General features: G+C 51.8%; 1 protein-coding gene across 2 annotated transcripts in view; it reads left to right on the top strand.

Moving 5' to 3' along the window:
• The window catches only part of LOC306756480 (atrial natriuretic peptide receptor 1-like), an 83,320-nt gene that overhangs the window by 8,444 nt on the left and 54,516 nt on the right, over window positions 1–20,360 (top strand). For both annotated transcript variants that reach the window (XR_013771322.1, XM_079241214.1), the window contains exons 2-5: window positions 572–1,372; window positions 14,668–14,855; window positions 15,091–15,204; window positions 18,654–18,789. Coding sequence is in view for 1 of the 2 variants with exons in the window: in XM_079241214.1 (XP_079097340.1) it covers window positions 598–1,372; window positions 14,668–14,855; window positions 15,091–15,204; window positions 18,654–18,789 (1,213 nt within the window). In the remaining variant the exon portion in view is untranslated. The remainder of the gene's footprint in view (window positions 1–571; window positions 1,373–14,667; window positions 14,856–15,090; window positions 15,205–18,653; window positions 18,790–20,360) is intronic.

The following is a 20,360-nucleotide window of genomic DNA, read 5'->3' as shown; positions in this document are numbered from 1 at the left end:
CAGGAAGGAAAACCTGCTTCAGGACCAGAACCAGGAAGGAAAACCTCCTTCAGGACCAGAACCAGGAAGGAAAACCTCCATCAGGACCAGAACCAGGAAGGAAAACCTCCATCAGGACCAGAACCAGGAAGGAAAACCTCCATCAGGACCAGAACCAGGAAGGAAAACCTCCATCAGGACCAGAACCAGGAAGGAAAACCTCCATCAGGACCAGAACCAGGAAGGAAAACCTCCTTCAGGACCAGAACCAGGAAGGAAAACCTCCATCAGGACCAGAACCAGGAAGGAAAACCTCCTTCAGGACCAGAACCAGGAAGGAAAACGATCTTTGTCAGATCTGTGGAGGAGGTTGTTCCTGGTGCGGTTCTTCTGGGCTTTCTCTCAGGAGGATGCTGAATCGGCTGCAGGTGCAGCAGACCTGCTACAGCCGTTCCAGCTCAGATGGATGGGATCAGATCCTGTCCAACGTTGCCGTTGTCCCCCTGACCACAACAACGGGAAGGACTCCTAGTCAGGAGGACGGCTTGTCAGCAGCGGCATGTCTTCATGTGTTTTCTCTTTGTGTGTGCAGGCATAAACACCTGGTGGTGGACGTGGATGACCTGCCAGGCAGAGATGTCCTGTTTCAGGGGGGGCAGTGCTCTGCTCCTGCTCCTGGTTCTTCTGGACCTGCAGGCTGAAGCGGAGCGAGAGTCCCGGCGCCGCAGCCTGAGACGCCATGCTCGAGGTCATCATGAGGACCGGCCGCTGACGAACATCACACTGGCGGTCATCCTACCTCAGAGCAACACGGACTACCCATGGGCGTGGCCTCGTATTGGCCCCGCCCTGAAGCAGGCCATCAGGACCATCAACTCCGACCCCAATCTGCTCCCCAACCACCAACTCATCTATGCCTTCAAGAACAGCGAGAACCAGGACGGGATCTGCTCCGAGTCCGTGGCCCCACTCATGGCGGTGGACCTGAAGTTGGCCCACGACCCCTGGGCCTTCATTGGGCCGGGCTGCTCCTACACCTCCGCCCCCGTGGGCCTCTTCACCACCCACTGGAATATCCCCTTGATCACGGCCGGCGCTCCGGCTGTGGCGTTTAACGGCGAGGTCTATCCCTCTATCACAAACACTGGCCCCACCCATAAGAAGCTGGGGAGGTTCGCCTTGCGGATCTGCGAGCGCTTCGGATGGCGAGAACACGTGACGCTCATGTTCAGTGACAACAAGGTGGACGACCGGCCGTATTACTTCGCCATGGAGGGCCTGTACACGGAGCTGGAGAGCATCAACATCACCACCATCGACAGCGTGTTCGAGGAAAACAAGCAACCCATCAACTACTCCCAGATTCTGTCCGACATCCAGAACAGCGGTCGAGGTGAGTCTACCGGTCTGAGTGGTTACCATGGCAACAGGTGATGCTGCCCACGATTGTGTGTGTTGTTAATTATGCTAGAGGTCAATAAAGACTGAGGAGTCTTCCTCAGATGATCACCTGGTTTCTGACCAGACTGGGATTGATAAAAAAAAAAACATGGTTTGTATTTGTGGACACTGTGGACTCTCCTACCAACAGGACCAGCAGTATGTAGTGGTGATGGTCATGTGACCCTCCAGCTAGTCTACGGAGGTTTTCCGGCGTTTCTATCCGTCCAGGAGGTTTACAATCCAGACACAACATGTAGTGTTTATTCAGAGACTCTAGATGGTAAATCCACCATTATTTATCACATCTTCATCACCATCACTACCATGTTGCTAAGAGACCTCTATTTTCACCTGGACATGATGATGAAGACACTTCCTGTGAGACTTTCCACCAATCAGAGAGCTTAAACTGACGGTAACGTCCAATCAGGAGCAGCCAAAGATCAACAAATGATGAGAAAAGCAGGGAAATAGTGATCCTATATAGAAACATCACATCTCCATGGAAACATCAGGTCACCATGGTAACATCACGTCTCCATGGGAAGATCATGTCTCCATGGAAACATTATGTTCTCATGCTGACCAGGATTAAAAGTTTCAGATTTCAGCTCTAAGGGTCATACAGCTTCCTGTTGTCCTTCAGTCTCCATCAGCAGCATTTTGTTTTCTATTGATTATGATCAGTAGAAGTCAATGGATCATCTGAGTCAATGTGAATTTTCTCATGAAATTTCATGGTTTCATTCTACAGGTTTAATAAAAAGCTCAGAGTGACATGCAGTTCAAAGTTCTGCTGATTGATCGCTGATAAGAGGTTGATAAGACAGGAAGGTGTGCGCCTCCTTTATGACTCTGCTTTGCTTTCCTGTTTTAAATCACGTCTTTACTTCCTGAAATATGAGATAAATTACTGACATGTATGAACCTAAAACTTCCCAGTGATGGAAATATTCCACCTGACTGGGAAAACTGGGGATTTCTGTTGGTATCTATTCAGGAAATTAGTTAGGTGGAGCGGTTTTTTATGTGATGACCTGGGAGAGGGCTGCACGGTGGTTAGCACTGTGGCCACACAGCCAGAAGGTCACTGGTTCGATCCTTGGCTGGAGAGGGGTTTGGTCAGTGGCCTTTCTGTGTGGAGTCTGCATGTTCTCCTCGTGTATGCATGGGTTCTCTCCAGGTACTCCGGCTTCCTCCCACCATCCAAAGACATGCATGTTAGGTTAATTGGTTACTCTAAATTGCCCCTAGGAATGAGTGTGAGTGGTTGTTCGTCTCTCTGTGTGGCCCTGCGATGGACTGGCGAGCTGTCCAGGGTGTACCCTGCCTGTCGCCCAAAGCCAGCTGGGATAGGCTCCAGCTTCCCCACGACCCTGAATTGGATTAAGCGGTTTAGAAATGAATGACCTGGGAGAGAGAAGTTGGGAGAACTTTTAGGGATGACAGAAATTACAGATCAGTTTGGTTAAAAAAAAACCAAAAAACAGTGATCTGTAATTTCTGTCATCCCTAAAAGTTCTCCCAGCTTCTCTCTCCCAGGTCATCACATAAAAAAACAGCTCCACCTAACTAATTTCCTGAATAGATACCAACAGGAAATTAGGTGGAGCGGTTTTATTTTATTTTATTTATTTTTTCTTTTTTTATGCCTTTGGTTTTTCCAACATCCCCTCCCTGAGCCGTCACCTTATTGTGGTGGAGGGGTTTGTGCGTCCCGAAGATCCTAGCAGCTATGTTGTCGGGGGCTTGATGCCCCTGGTGGGGTCACCCATGGCAAACAGGTGTCTAAGGGAGGGACCAGACCAAGCACGGCTCATAGACCCCTATGATGAGGACCAACCTTGGCATGAATGTTCCCTTTCCCAGACGTGGGTCACCGGGACCCCCCTCTGGAGCCAGGCCTGGAGGTGGGTTACGAGAGCGAGTGTCTAGTGGCCGGGCCTTCGCCCATGGGGCCCGGTCGGGCTCAGCCAGAAAGGGTTACATGGGCCCCACCTCCCGTGGGCTCACCATCTGCGGGAGGAGCCGTAGGGGTCGGGTGCAGTGTGAGCTCCTTTCCCCACCTCTCTAGTGGGGAAGGAGCCTGAGCTTGTGCGCGAGGTTGAGAGGTTCGGGCTAGATATAGTTGGACTCACCTCGACGCATGGCTTGGGCTCTGGAACCAGTACCCTCGAGAGGGGCTGGACCTTCTTCCACTCTGGAGTTGCTCATGGTGAGAGGCGCCGAGCAGGTGTGGGCATTCTCATCAGCCCCCAGCTTGGTGCCTGCACGTTGGGGTTTACCCCGGTGGATGAAAGGGTAGTTTCCCTCCGCCTCCGGGTGGGGGGACGGGTCCTGACTGTTGTCTGTGCTTATGCACCGAACAGCAGTTCAGAGTACCCACCCTTTCTGGAGTCCTTGGAGGAAGTGCTGGAGGGTGCTCCTTCTGGGGACTCCATTGTTCTGCTGGGGGACTTCAATGCTCACGTGGGCAATGACAGGGAGACCTGGAGGGGAGTGATTGGGAGGCATGGTCCCCCCCCCTCTGAACCCAAATGGTGTTTTGTTATTGGACTTCTGTGCTCGTCATGGATTGTCCATAACGAACACCATGTTCCAGCATAAGAGTGTCCATATGTACACCTGGCATCAGGATTCCCTGGGCCGCAGTTCAATGATCGACTTTGTAGTCGTATCGTCGGACCTGCGGCCACATGCCTTGGACACTCGGGTGAAGAGGGGGGCGGAGCTTCAACTGATCACCACCTGGTGGTGAGTTGGCTCAGATGGTGGGGGAGGAAGCTGGTCAGATCTGGCAGACCCAAACGTGTTGTGAGGGTCTGCTGGGAACGTCTGGCGGAGTTCCCCGTCAGAGCGAGCTTCAACTCCCACCTTCAGCAGAGCTTCAACCATGTCCCGAGTGAGGCGGGGGACATTGAGTCTGAATGGACTGTGTTCCGTGCCTCTATTGTTGAGGCGGCCGGTCGGAGCTGTGGCTGTAAGGTCGTTGGTGCCTGTCGTGGCGGTAATCCCAGGACTCGTTGGTGGACACCAGCAGTGAGGGATGCCGTCCAGCTGAAGAAGGAGTCCTATCGGGCCTTCTTGGCCTGTGGGACTCTGGAGGCAGCTGATGGGTACCGGCGGGCTAAGCGGCATGCGGCTTCGGCTGTTGCCGAGGCAAAAACTCGGGCATGGGAGGAGTTCGGCGAGGCCATGGAGAAAGACTTCCGGACGGCTTCGAGGAGATTCTGGTCCACCATCCGGCGGCTCAGGAGGGGGAAGCAGTGCTCCGTCAATACTGTGTACAGTGAAGGTGGGGAGCTGCTGACCTCAACTCGGGAAGTTGTGGGTCGGTGGAGGGAATACTTCGAAGACCTCCTCAATCCTACCAACACGTCTTCCCATGAGGAAGCAGAGCTGGTGGACTCAGGGGTGGACTCTCCTATCTCTGGGGCTGAAGTCGCTGAGGTGGTCAAAAAGCTCCTTGGCGGCAAGGCCCCGGGGGTGGATGAGATCCGCCCGGAGTTCCTTAAGGCTCTGGATGCTGTGGGGCTGTCCTGGCTGACCCACCTCTGTAGCATCGCGTGGACATCGGGGACAGTACCGCTGGATTGGCAGACTGGGGTGGTGGTCCCCCTTTTTAAGAAGGGGGACCGGAGGGTGTGTTCCAATTACAGGGGAATCACACTCCTCAGCCTCCCTGGTAAGGTTTATTCAGGGGTCCTGGAGAGGAGGGTCCGCCGGATAGTCGAAACCCGGATTGAGGAGGAGCAGTGTGGTTTTCGTCCTGGTCGTGGAAAAGTGGACCAGCTCTATACCCTCTTTGGTGTCCTGGAGGGGGCATGGGAGTTTGCCCAACCAGTCTACATGTGTTTTGTGGACCTGGAGAAGGCATTCGACCGTGTCCCCCGGGGGCTCCTGTGGGGGGTACTCCGGGAGTATGGGGTACCGGACCCCCTTGTACGAGCTGTCCGGTCCCTGTACGACAGGTGTCAGAGCTTGGTCCGCATTGCCGGTAGTAAGTCGGATTCGTTTCCGGTGAGGGTTGGACTCCGCCAAGACTGCCCTTTATCACCGATTCTGTTCATAACTTATATGGACAGAATTTCTAGGCACAGCCGAAGTGTTGAGGGGATCCGACTTGGTGGACTCAGGATTGGGTCCCTGCTTTTTGCGGATGACGTGGTCCTGGTCGTGATCTCCAGCTCTCGCTTGAGCGATTCGCGGCCGAGTGTGAAGCGACTGGGATGAGAATCAGCACCTCCAAATCTGAGACCATGGTCCTCAGCCGGAATAGGGTGGATTGCCCTCTCCGGGTCAGGAGTCGGGTCCTGCCTCAAGTGGAGGAGTTTAAATATCTCGGGGTCTTGTTAACGAGTGAGGGAAGGATGGAGCGCGAGATGGAAAGACGGATCGGTGCGGCGTCTGCAGTAATGCGGACTCTGCGCCGGTCTGTCGTGGTGAAGAAGGAGCTGAGCCAGAAGGCGAAGCTCTCGATTTACCAGTCGATCTACGTTCCTACCCTCACCTATGGTCATGAGCTGGGGGTCGTGACCGAAAGAACGAGATCTCGTATACAGGCGGCTGAAATGAGTTTCCTCCACAGGGTGGCCAGGCTCTCCCTTAGAGATAGGGTGAGGAGCTCGGTCATCCGGGAGGAGATCAGAGATCAGAGTAGAGCCGCTGCTCCTCCACATCGAGAGGAACCAGTTGAGGTTCCTCTCGATGCGGGCATCTGGTCAGGATGCCTCCTGGACCTCCCTGGTGAGGTGTTCCAGGCACGTCCCTCTGGGAGGAGACCCTGGGGAAGACCCATATTACGCTGGAGGGATTATATCTCTCGGCTGGCCTGGGAACGCCTCGGGATCCCCCCGCAGAGTTGGCAAATGTGGCTGGGGAGAGGGAAGTCTGGGCTTCCCTGCTTAGGCTGCTGCCCCCGCGGCCCGACCCCGGATAAGCGGCAGAAGATGGATGGATGGTTTTCCAACATATAATGCTAAACTTGGATTTTTCTAAGTATTCTTTTGGTTTCTTTGCTATTCCTCCTTCAGAGCGCTGCAAAGCATGGATGGATGGATGGATGATAATTAATGGATGGATGGATGAATGGATGGATAGATGATAATGAATGGATGGATGGATGGATGGATGGATGGATGATGGATGGATGGATGGAGGGATGGATGGATGAATGGATGGATAGATGATAATGGATGGATGGAGGAAGGGATGGATGGATGGATGATAATGGATGGATGGATGGATGAATGATGGATGGAGGGAGGGAGGGAGGGATGGATGGATAGATGATAATGAATGGATGGATGGGGGATGGATGGATGGATGGATAGATGATAATGAATGGATGGATGGGGGATGGATGGATGGATGGATGATGGATGGATGGATGGATGGATGATAATGGATGGATGGATGGATGAATGATGGATGGATGGATGGATGGAGGGAGGGATGGATGGATGGATGGATGGACGGATGATAATTAATGGATGGATGGATGAATGGATGGATAGATGATAATGAATGGATGGATGGATGATAATGGATGGATGGATGGATGAATGATGGATGGATGGAGGGAGGGATGGATGGATGGACGGATGATAATTAATGGATGGATGGATGAATGGATGGATAGATGATAATGAATGGATGGATGGATGGATGGATGGATGGATGGATGATGGATGGATGGATGGATGATGCCATGTCCATCGAGGATGTAACATCCATCACAGCGATGCACTGCTGAACTTGTGTAAATTGGTCATGTTTTGAATCATACCACGGTGGTAACATCAAGATCAGCTACAGAATCTGACCGGATCAGACCTACAACCAAGTCAGACCTCTGTCTGGACCAATCAGAGATCAGCAGTGGTTCTGTCCAACTCCTCCAGATTGTGTGTTTGTCAGGAAATGCCTCCAGATCTGACAAGAGCTGGATCAGGGACCCCAGCTAATAAACACCCTGTCAGTGAGTTTAATGACTCCCTGGGGACCAGAAAGAGATGCCAGCTGCAGCAACATTTGCTTATGTGAGTGATCCACATACTCAGATCCAGTATTCAAATTGCACATCTAGGACATGGTCTTTGTGTCCAAACAAGAGGACCTACTTTGTCCTGGTCTTAAACCAGGTTTAGGCTTCCTTTGCTTCACAGGTTCAATTGATCATTTTATGACTATTTCTTTGTAATTGGTCAGATTCAGAGGGACCGGTCCGCAGAACCATGATTAAAGTCCGTCAATGTCAGCTATCTGATTGGTGGAAACTAAAGAGGAAGTTGTCCATCACAGATGTACCCACTACCGGTTCTGGGGGTTAAAGAGAGAGGGATGGATGGATGAGTGATGGATTGATGATGGATGGATAAATTGTGAATGGATGGATGACAATGAATAGATGGATGCATGGTTCGATAGATGGATGGTTGGATGGATGGATGATGGACGGATGAATGGGTGGATGAGTGATGGATGGATAAATGGGTGGATGGATGAATGGGTGGATGATGGATGGATGGATGGGTGGATGATGGACGGATGAATGGGTGGATGAGTGATGGATAGATAAATGGGTGGATGGATGAATGGGTGGATGATGGATGGATAAATTGTGAATGGATGGATGATAATGAATAGATGAATGCATGGTTCGATAGATGGATGGTTGGATGGATGGATGATGGACGGATGAATAGGTGGATGAGTGATGGATAGATAAATGGGTGGATGGATGAATGGGTGGATGATGGATGGATGGATGGGTGGATGATGGACGGATGAATGGGTGGATGAGTGATGGATAGATAAATGGGTGGATGGATGAATGGATGGATGATGGATGGATAAATTGTGAATGGATGGATGATAATGAATAGATGAATGCATGGTTCGATAGATGGATGGTTGGATGGATGGATAGATAGATAAATGGGTGGATGGACTGGGGAATAACCAGTCTGGGAAACCTGAGCTGAACTCACGTCTCTGCGTTTTGGAGCAGCTGATGTCACATGACCATCTCTGGTTACCATGGTGGCGAAGCGAAAACCCAATCATGCTGAACAAATGTACCCTTAAGGTCGTGCCTCTGCCTCCTTTTCCTGCCGGCTGCCAACGTTCCCGCCCATCTGGCAGCGGTTAAAGATTAATATGCTGGAATCTGAGCGGAGCAGCTGGTTCCACACGATGCAGACGTGTAGGGATGATTTCATGCTTCGGTGCGTTTCCTGTCCCGGCCTGGGAACTCTGACTCGGAGAGACGAGCCGCTGTCAGCTCTGAGCCTGAAAACAGGGATGTGGGAGCTGGAAGCACGCAAGATGAAGTCTGGATTTTACCTCCCTCTTCTGATTTGCTGGACACTGAAACCACATTGATCATGTTAAATCAGAGAAGAGTCAAGGTTTCCATGGTAACATGTTTTCCAATTTCCTGCCGGTGTTCAGATTCGCTGCTCCTGGTGCTTTAGTTTACCTTTTCAGGAGGTATCCAGATCCTGGTCTAGATCTGGAAACTGCACCGGATCTGGATACCTCACCGGATCCTAGTCTGAGTCTAAACTTATCTTCACCTGAAGATTTTTCTTTGGTTGATATCACATGATTTTTAGAACATCGAACTGGAATTATGATATAATGGATGCAAAGAAACTAATCAAGAGAAAACCAAAAACAGCTTCTGGCTAATCCTCGGACGTGACGTGGGACTGGTTCTGATGGAGGAAGGTGACGTGGGACTGGTTCAGGTGGAGGAAGGTGACGTGGGACTGGTTCAGGTGGAGGAAGGTGACGTGGGACTGGTTCTGATGGAGGAAGGTGACGTGGGACTGGTTCTGATGGAGGAAGGTGACGTGGGACTGGTTCAGATGGAGGAAGGTGACGTGGGACTGGTTCAGGTGGAGGAAGGTGACGTGGGACTGGTTCTGATGGAGGAAGGTGACGTGGGACTGGTTCAGATGGAGGAAGGTGACGTGGGACTGGTTCAGGTGGAGGAAGGTGACGTGGGACTGGTTCTGATGGAGGAAGGTGACGTGGGACTGGTTCTGATGGAGGAAGGTGACGTGGGACTGGTTCTGATGGAGGAAGGTGACGTGGGACTGGTTCTGATGGAGGAAGGTGACGTGGGACTGGTTCAGATGGAGGAAGGTGACGTGGGACTGGTTCAGATGGAGGAAGGTGACGTGGGACTGGTTCTGATGGAGGAAGGTGACGTGGGACTGGTTCTGATGGAGGAAGGTGACGTGGGACTGGTTCTGATGGAGGAAGGTGACGTGGGACTGGTTCAGATGGAGGAAGGTGACGTGGGACTGGTTCAGGTGGAGGAAGGTGACGTGGGACTGGTTCTGATGGAGGAAGGTGACGTGGGACTGGTTCTGATGGAGGAAGGTGACGTGGGACTGGTTCAGGTGGAGGAAGGTGACGTGGGACTGGTTCTGATGGAGGAAGGTGACGTGGGACTGGTTCAGATGGAGGAAGGTGACGTGGGACTGGTTCTGATGGAGGAAGGTGACGTGGGACTGGTTCAGATGGAGGAAGGTGACGTGGGACTGGTTCTGATGGAGGAAGGTGACGTGGGACTGGTTCAGATGGAGGAAGGTGACGTGGGACTGGTTCTGATGGAGGAAGGTGACGTGGGACTGGTTCTGATGGAGGAAGGTGACGTGGGACTGGTTCAGATGGAGGAAGGTGACGTGGGACTGGTTCTGATGGAGGAAGGTGACGTGGGACTGGTTCTGATGGAGGAAGGTGACGTGGGACTGGTTCAGATGGAGGAAGGTGACGTGGGACTGGTTCTGATGGAGGAAGGTGACGTGGGACTGGTTCTGATGGAGGAAGGTGACGTGGGACTGGTTCAGATGGAGGAAGGTGACGTGGGACTGGTTCAGGTGGAGGAAGGTGACGTGGGACTGGTTCTGATGGAGGAAGGTGACGTGGGACTGGTTCTGATGGAGGAAGGTGACGTGGGACTGGTTCAGATGGAGGAAGGTGACGTGGGACTGGTTCAGATGGAGGAAGGTGACGTGGGACTGGTTCTGATGGAGGAAGGTGACGTGGGACTGGTTCAGGTGGAGGAAGGTGACGTGGGACTGGTTCAGGTGGAGGAAGGTGACGTGGGACTGGTTCTGATGGAGGAAGGTGACGTGGGACTGGTTCAGGTGGAGGAAGGTGACGTGGGACTGGTTCTGATGGAGGAAGGTGACGTGGGACTGGTTCTGATGGAGGAAGGTGACGTGGGACTGGTTCTGATGGAGGAAGGTGACGTGGGACTGGTTCTGATGGAGGAAGGTGACGTGGGACTGGTTCTGATGGAGGAAGGTGACGTGGGACTGGTTCTGATGGAGGAAGGTGACGTGGGACTGGTTCAGATGGAGGAAGGTGACGTGGGACTGGTTCAGATGGAGGAAGGTGACGTGGGACTGGTTCTGATGGAGGAAGGTGACGTGGGACTGGTTCTGATGGAGGAAGGTGACGTGGGACTGGTTCAGATGGAGGAAGGTGACGTGGGACTGGTTCTGATGGAGGAAGGTGACGTGGGACTGCAGAGACCTCCGTTTGAAGCTGAATACACGATGTCAGCTATTTACACGGTTACATCTGTAATTTTTCTCCAGTTCTAAACATAGACTGTACATAAAAAGATGGGCGGAGCCTCCGTGACGTCACCCGTAGGTTTCTGAAGAGCTGAATTGAAGCTCGGTGGGCGGTGTGTACATATGTATCTATGTATGTATGTGTATGGATATGTATGTGTATGTATATATATATATATATATATATATATATATATATATATATATGTGTATATGTATGTATGTATGTATGTATGTGTGTATATATGTATATATATATAATGTATGTGTGAGTGTATATACATATATATGTAGGTGGGTATGTATGTGCATATACGTGTATGCATTGATCTCTTTCTTTTGTTTTTTATGTTCTCTTTTCTGTTCTCTTTCTGTCCCTTTCCTGTCCTTTCCGGTCCAGCAGCATAAACTCTGTAATACAAACTATTATCCAAAGCAAATAGAAAAATAAAATAAGAATCAAGAAATACAAGGGGATCATTACATCTATAAACGTTCCCTTTGGCAAAATAAATTTGCTCAGCAGAACATCCAGAACATCAGTCTGCTGCTTAAATGCTGGACAAGACAAAAAAAAAAAAAAAGAAGCTCGGTGGGCGTCTCCTACCATCTCCATGTTGGCAGCGTCATGCGCGTCGTCTCACCCAGAAAATACAAATATGGGCAAAGATGTGGAGCTGAGAGGGGGGCTGTGAGTGTCATGGTGGATGACACTCACCCTAAATATGCTGAACTTCGAGATTAAATTACGTTTAAACGGGTGAGTTAGAAAAAAATTCACTCCCCCCACAGTTGTCATGAAGGTAAACCTGACATATTAAACCTAAAATGGATTTTTGTACCAGGCTGTAAACATGTTTATTCCCGCTGTAAACATGTTTATTCCCGCTGTAAACATGTTTATTTCTGCTGTAAACATGTTTATTCCCGCTGTAAACATGTTTATTTCTGCTGTAAACATGTTTATTTCTGCTGTGAAGTTGGTCTTTTTAACATGGGAGTCTATGGGGATTTGCTCTGTTTTGCAGCCTCTAGTGGATGAAGGGGGAACTGCAGTTTTATGCACTTCCGCATCGGCTTCACTTTTAACCTCCGTAGGTTGCTGCTTGGTTCTAACGTTACATAAAAACAGTCCACCAGGAGGCATTAACTCTGTTTTCAGGACAGAGTCCAGGTAGAACTGGTCTAGAGTCCACATCAGAGACCCGACTTTGATTCAGCCAGTAATGGTGATGGGTGGAGGGTCATGTGACCAGTTTGGAGGACAGCTCCTGGACCAGGTTGTATTTGTGTATGAGCCGGTCAGCCATCCGTCTGTCCAGGACTCAGCAGACCTGTCCGGTTCTGACAGATCAGACAGGAAACATTAAGGATGAGAGCCGGATGAAGTCTTTCCATGATCCCTCCCTCCCCCCATCCAGAGAATCCCTCAGGGTTACCTGATACCTGAGCATCATCATCAGGATGGATTACTTCATCCTCGTCGTCTCAGAGGAAACAGGAGGGGCAGAAACATGGAAGAATCCTGGCTTCCCTCCACACGCCTCTGATGTTTAATAATAAAACAGCATCGTTCATCGTCCTGGTTTCGGACAAGTTTCCATGCTGCAGCATCTTCCCGATATTTCCTCTCTGTGTTTTATTGGACTGTAAATACGGATGACATGCAGAGTTCAGACATGCCACCAGCTTGTCTTTAAACCAGAAACAGTTCAAGCCAAAGATACAGAAATCATGTCCAGTTTAAGGCTTCATTTCTGCTACATGATGGACAGAAAGACAGACGTCCATTTAAACGCTGTCACATGTTTGCGTCGTCATACTCAGCTTTTATCCTGCCGTGTGCCGTGGAGCGGTGGCGAAACGGACCCAAAGGCAGACAAGAGGCAAAAAGTGCAAGGCAGGGAGAATGATGAGACTCTTCATGAGATAACCAGAGGACGGACACAGCCAGCAGCATGTGTGCAGAGAAAACACAGCGACACCCAGGTGTGATGGATCAGCTGACCCAACCCAGGTGTGATGGATCAGCTGACCCAACCCAGGTGTGATGGATCAGCTGACCCAACCCAGGTGTGATGGATCAGCTCAACCAACCCAGGTGTGATGGATCAGCTGACCCAACCCAGGTGTGATGGATCAGCTCAACCAACCCAGGTGTGATGGATCAGCTGACCCAACCCAGGTGTGATGGATCAGCTCAACCAACCCAGGTGTGATGGATCAGCTGACCCAACCCAGGTGTGATGGATCAGCTCAACCAACCCAGGTGTGATGGATCAGCTGACCCAACCCAGGTGTGATGGATCAGCTCAACCAACCCAGGTGTGATGGATCAGCTCAACCAACCCAGGTGTGATGGATCAGCTGACCCAACCCAGGTGAACGAACCAAACGCGACACCATGTTTGGTAATAAGTCAGCTCATCCACTAGGGGGCTGTGCTGAGTTCAGAGTTCTGACGCCAGGTGGGAGCGGCAACGCAACGAATAGTAGTGACCATCAATGGTCACCAGACGGATCGAAATAGACCACAATGCATTGCAGCAGGAGCTCAGTGATGCGAACAACAAAATCGGTTCAGAAAAAACTACAGAGGATTTATTTTCCATATTTGTGGAATCAATACGCAACGTAGGAAGAATAAAATACAATAAGAAAATAAAAGATAAATTTTATTCACACAAGTTTGGATTGGATTTGGAATGGTGTATGGTGGTTGCCGTGGTGACAGCTGGTCATGTGATCTGCTTTGTGTCCGAAAGGCCAACAGAATGACTGGACCATGAGGCGTAGGAAAGAACGGGTTCTGTCCGTCTGTCCGTCCGTCCGTCTGTCTGCATCGACCATAATCAGGCCTTAAACTGTAAGAGTGCTCCAGACAGTTTCCAGGCGGGTTGTGTGTGATGGGAAGTAAACATCATGTATGTTTAGAGACATACAGGAGGTCGGGTCGTCTGCTGAGTCAAAGCTGAGTCATGATGACGATGATAAAGAGGATGACTCCAGCTGATGCCTCCATTTTGGAGCCTGTTCAGCATCTGGGTCTGAAAGGACATCCCAGTGTCCCACGACACTCATCACAGGTTAAAGCTGCTGTGGGACGACTCCTGGTAACCATGGCGACAACAGTTGCAGAGTCATCTTTGGTGAATGGAGTCAAACTTGCAGATGGAGGCCTGAGATGTGAGGATGAGAGGACAGGAAGGACACGCGCCGTAGTTATGGATCAGTATTTATAGTTTAGCTTGAGGACGACACACACACGCACACACACACACACAGATGGACGGGTGATCAGACAGATCAGCTTTCAGCTCTGATCTCAGATGCGGGGAGATTGTCCAGCATCAGTCAGAAGCTTTTAGTCCTGCAAGCTTTCTGTGGTTTCATTTCCTGTTCGAGGACATTAAAACCGGGAGCAATGAGGGGGGGGGGGGAGGGGGGGGGGGCGGGGGTTGGGGTCTTCATCAGGCCCTTCTGGTACCGGGTTGGTCCACATTTTGTTTAGGCGCTGCAGAGTTGTGGTGACACATGGCATCTTCTTCGTGTTGACACCAAACCAAACGTCCTCTTGTCCTCGTCTGGTTGGAGTTTATCTTCAGTCCAGCTTGAATTTAATCTTCCTCCTCCTCTTCCTCTGCAGTGATGTTTGTCTGCTGTTCTCCGGACATCTTCAGGAAGCTGATGATCCAGTTCTGGAGGGCGGACCTTCCTCACCAGGAGTATGTGTTTCTATACATTGACCTGTTTGCCGACAGTCTGAACTCCAAGCATCAGCAGCCGTGGGCCCGCGGCGACGAGGACGACACCATCGCCAAGAAGGCCTTCCAGGTACCAAGTACTCCATCACGGTGGGACTGGATCTACAGACCTGGTCTGAGACTGTCTGGAATCACAGAATATGATACATCAGGTCCAGAACGTCATGTTTCAGGTCTTCTTTCCTGAACAGGAACTAGACATCAGAACCAGTCAGGTCCAGCTGGAGGTCATTAGGTGCTGATGTGACCTGAAACTGGGAACACTGGGAACACAGTGGTACTTACTCAGCTGTCTCTGTGTCCAGGTGGTGAAGATCCTGACTTACAGGGAGCCTCAGAATCCAGAGTATCCTCAGTTTGTCAGGAACCTGAAGAAGGACGCCCTGGAGATGTTCAGCTACAGCATGGAGGACTCTCTGGTAGGATGATGAGGATGATGATGATGAAGATGATGAGGGTGATGATGATGATAATAATGATGAAGATGATGAGGATGATGATGATGAAGATGATCCATCCATCCATCCATCTTCTGCCGCTTATCCGGGGTCGGGTCGCGGGGGCAGCAGCCTAAGCAGGGAAGCCCAGACTTCCCTCTCCTCAGCCACATTTGCCAACTCTGCGGGGGGATCCCGAGGCGTTCCCAGGCCAGCCGAGAGATGTAATCCCTCCAGCGTGTCCTGGGTCTTCCCCGGGGTCTCCTCCCAGAGGGACGTGCCTGGAACACCTCACCAGGGAGGTCCAGGAGGCATCCTGACCAGATGCCCGAGCCACCTCAACTGGTTCCTCTCGATGCGGAGGAGCAGCGGCTCTACTCTGATCTCTGATCTCCTCCCGGATGACCGAGCTCCTCACCCTATCTCTAAGGGAGAGCCTGGCCACCCTGTGGAGGAAACTCATTTCAGCCGCCTGTATACGAGATCTCGTTCTTTCGGTCACGACCCCCAGCTCATGACCATAGGTGAGGGTAGGAACGTAGATCGACTGGTAAATCGAGAGCTTCGCCTTCTGGCTCAGCTCCTTCTTCACCACGACAGACCGGCGCAGAGTCCGCATTACTGCAGACGCCGCACCGATCCGTCTTTCCATCTCGCGCTCCATCCTTCCCTCACTCGTTAACAAGACCCCGAGATATTTAAACTCCTCCACTTGAGGCAGGACCCGACTCCTGACCCGGAGAGGGCAATCCACCCTATTCCGGCTGAGGACCATGGTCTCAGATTTGGAGGTGCTGATTCTCATCCCAGTCGCTTCACACTCGGCCGCGAATCGCTCAAGCGAGAGCTGGAGATCACGACCAGGACCACGTCATCCGCAAAAAGCAGGGACCCAATCCTGAGTCCACCAAGTCGGATCCCCTCAACACTTCGGCTGTGCCTAGAAATTCTGTCCATATAAGTTATGAACAGAATCGGTGATAAAGGGCAGCCTTGGCCGAGTCCAACCCTCACCGGAAACGAATCCGACTTACTACCGGCAATGCGGACCAAGCTCTGACACCTGTCGTACAGGGACCAGACAGCTCGTACAAGGGGGTCCGGTACCCCATACTCCCGGAGTACCCCCCACAGGAGCCCCCGGGGGACACAGTCGAATGCCTTCTCCAGGTCCACAAAGCACATGTAGACTGGTTGGGCAAACTCCCATGCCCCCTCCAGGACCCCAAAGAGGGTATAGAGCTGGTACACTGTTCCGCGACCAGGACGAAAACCACACTGCTCCTCCTCAATCCGGGATTCGACTATCCGGCGGACCCTCCTCTCCAGGACCCCTGAATGGACCTTACCAGGGAGGCTGAGGAGTGTGATTCCCCTGTAATTGGAACACACCCTCCGGTCCCCCTTCTTAAAAAGGGGGACCACCACCCCAGTCTGCCAATCCAGAGGCACTGTCCCCGATGTCCACGTGATGCTGCAGAGGCCTGTCAGCCAGGACAGCCCCACAGCATCCAGAGCCTTAAGGAACTCCGGGCGGATCTCATCCACCCCCGGGGCCTTGCCGCCAAGGAGCTTTTTGACCACCTCAGCGACTTCAGCCCCAGAGATAGGAGAGTCCACCCGAGTCCACCAGCTCTGCTTCCTCATCGGAAGACGTGTTGGTAGGATTGAGGAGGTCTTCGAAGTATTCCTTCCACCGACCCACAACGTCCCGAGTTGAGGTCAGCAGCTCCCCACCTCCACTGTACACAGTGTTGATGGAGCACTGCTTCCCCCTCCTGAGCCGCCAGATGGTGGACCAGAATCTCCTCGAAGCCGTCCGGAAGTCTTTCTCCATGGCCTCGCTGAACTCCTCCCATGCCTGAGTTTTTGCCTTGGCAATAGCCGAAGCCGGATGCCGCTTAGCCCGTCGGTACCCATCAGCTGCCTCCAGAGTCCCACAGGCCAAGAAGGCCCGATAGGACTCCTTCTTCAGCTTGACGGCATCCCTCACTGCTGGTGTCCACCAGGGAGTCCTGGGATTACCGCTACGACAGGCACCAGCGACCTTACAGCCACAGCTCCGGCCGGCCGCCTCAGCAATAGAGGCACGGAACACAGCCCATTTGGACTCAATGTCCCCCGCCTCACTCGGGACATGTTCGAAGCTCTGCTGAAGGTGGGAGTTGAAGCTCGCTCTGACGGGGGACTCAGCCAGACGTTCCCAGCAGACCCTCACAACACGTTTGGGCCTGCCAGATCTGACCGGCTTCCTCCCCCACCATCTGAGCCAACTCACCACCAGGTGGTGATCAGTTGAAGCTCCGCCCCCCTCTTCACCCGATTGTCCAAGGCATGTGGCCGCAGGTCCGACGATACGACTACAAAGTCGATCATTGAACTGCGGCCCAGGGAATCCTGATGCCAGGTGTACATATGGACACTCTTATGTTGGAACATGGTGTTCGTTATGGACAATCCATGACGAGATCAGAAGTCCAATAACAAAACACCATTTGGGTTCAGAGGGGGGGGACCATGCCTCCCAATCACTCCCCTCCAGGTCTCACTGTCATTGCCCACGTGAGCATTGAAGTCCCCCAGCAGAACAATGGAGTCCCCAGAAGGAGCACCCTCCAGCACTCCCTCCAAGGACTCCAGAAAGGGTGGGTACTCTGAACTGCTGTTCGGTGCATAAGCACAGACATCAGTCAGGACCCGTCCCCCCACCCGGAGGCGGAGGGAAACTACCCTTTCATCCACCGGGGTAAACCCCAACGTGCAGGCACCAAGCTGGGGGCTGATGAGAATGCCCACACCTGCTCGGTGCCTCTCACCATGAGCAACTCCAGAGTGGAAGAAGGTCCAGCCCCTCTCGAGGGTTCTGGTTCCAGAGCCCAAGCCATGCGTCGAGGTGAGTCCAAATATATTTAGCCGGAACCGCTCAACCTCGCGCACAAGCTCAGGCTCCTTCCCCACCAGAGAGGTGATGTTCCACGTCCCTAGAGCCAACTTCTGCAGCCGGGGATCGGACCGCCAGGGTCCCCGCCCCTTGCTGCCGCCCAGCTCACACTGCACCCGACCCCTACGGCTCCTCCCGCAGATGGTGGGCCCACGGGAGGTGAAGATGAAATGATGATGAGGATGATGATGAAGATGATGATGAAGATGAGGATGATGAAGATGATGAGGATGATGATGATGATGAGGATGATGATGATGATGAGGATGATGACGGAGATGATGAGGGTGATGATGATGATGATGATGATGATAATGCTGATGATGAAGATGAGTGGAGGGAGGTCATGAGGAACTTTGATCTGATTGAAGCTCCAATCAGAATAAAATCAGCTGATCAATCAGAGTATTGATCCTGCATAAAGCTGTCAGCTCCTTGCTGTAATGATTCCAGATGTTATTATGGGATGTTTCCTCCATCTTCCCACCAGATGAACATCATTGCCGGAAGTTTCTACGACGGCCTGATCCTCTACGCCCGTGCTCTGCATGAGACCGTGTCGCCGTCTGGCGCCCGGCCCGGAGGAACAGCGGTCACCAGCCGGATGTGGAATCGAACCTTCTACGGTCAGTGAACAAAGTTTTGCAGACCTGCTGGTCGCCATCTTTCTGTCGCTAACGTCAGCGGCGTGAACGCAGCAGAACGCCGGTCGGCTGCTGCTGGTTTCCACTTCATCCGTTTTCCAGATGGAAACATTTCCCTCATAATTCTGATTAAATCTTTATTTTATGGAGTTTCCACCCCGGAGCCAGCCGGCATCTGCCAGCCAGAGCCCCCCCATCCAGTCAGGGGGAGCCGGTGGGACCGAGCCTGAAAACCCCCCCTCTATCACACTTGTTCCTGCTGCCTGGAATCTGGGTGTCATGGTGGATGACCAGTGGACCTTTAAGGTCCATGTTGCCTCGGTTGCCCGTACCTGCTGATATGCTCTCTACAACATCAAGAGAATCAGACGTACCTGACAGAACACACGACTCAGCTTCTGGTTCAGGTTGTGGTCATCTCACACATGGATTACTGCAGTTCCCTACTGGCAGGTCTGCCTGCATGCTGGTTAAACCTCTGCAGATGATCCAGAACCAGCAGCGCGTCTGGTTTTCAACCAACCCAAACGGGTTCATGTCACTCCACTGCTAATCGCGCTTCACTGGTTTCCAGTTGCAGAGCATCAGATTCAGAGCTCTGCTTCTGGTTTACAAAACAATAACTGAAACGTCTCCCGTCTACCTTCACTCCCTAATCCAGACCTACACTCCCTCTCCACAGCTACGTTCCACCAGTGAAAGACTCCTCGTGTTACCACCAATACGTGGGACTAAATCACCAGCCAGACTCTTTTCCTCTGTTGTTCCACGATGGTGGAATGATCTCCCAAACTCTGTCCGCTCTGCAGAGTCCCTGTCTACTTTTAAGACCCAGTTGAAGACTCAGCTCTTCAAGGAGAACTTCAACACTTAGTATAGCTTTATTTGTTGGAAAGTTGGAGAACTTAGTCCAGTTCTTTGCAACAAACATTATGGTATTAATTGTTTGTGTTGTAACATAGGTGATATTATGGGATGGGAAGGGAGTAAACAAAACAAAAAAAAACCTGTAGTTTCATGGAAGGACCACTGGACAGTGGGGCGGCTGTAGCTCAGGAGTTGTCCTTCAACTGGTAAGTTGGGGGATCGATTCCAGGCTTCCCCTGAAATGCCGAAGTGTCCTAGGGCAAGACACTGAACCCCAAACTGCCCCCCGATGTGCCTATCGGGGTATGAGTGTGTTGAGTGAGTGTGTGTGCGAATGGGTGAATGTGACAAGTAGTGTAAAGCGCTTTGAGTGGTCTGTATGACTAGAAAAGCGCTATAGAAGTACAAGTCCATTTACCAGCATCTTCCTACCATGTCCTCTACTGTCTGATTTCCTGCTTGTGTTGTTCTCACTCGTATGGAAGTCACTTTGGATAAAAGCGTCTAAATGACTGTAGAATAGAATAGAACAGAACAGAAACAAGCAGATGGAGCATCCAGGAGGCAGACTTCTGTCGGGACAATGCTGAGGTTTAACGCGACCGCCCGCCCTTAGAGTGGAACTATTCTGTGCATTTCAGGCTAATTTATTATTATTTCTGAGACCAGAAGGGCTGGGATTGATG

This window comes from Telmatherina bonti, assembly GCF_933228915.1.
Source record: "Telmatherina bonti genome assembly, chromosome: 5".
Classification (NCBI taxonomy): Eukaryota; Metazoa; Chordata; class Actinopteri; order Atheriniformes; family Telmatherinidae; genus Telmatherina; species Telmatherina bonti.
The sequence above is the reverse complement of the archived record's forward strand: the minus strand, read 5'-3'. Positions and strand labels throughout refer to the sequence as shown.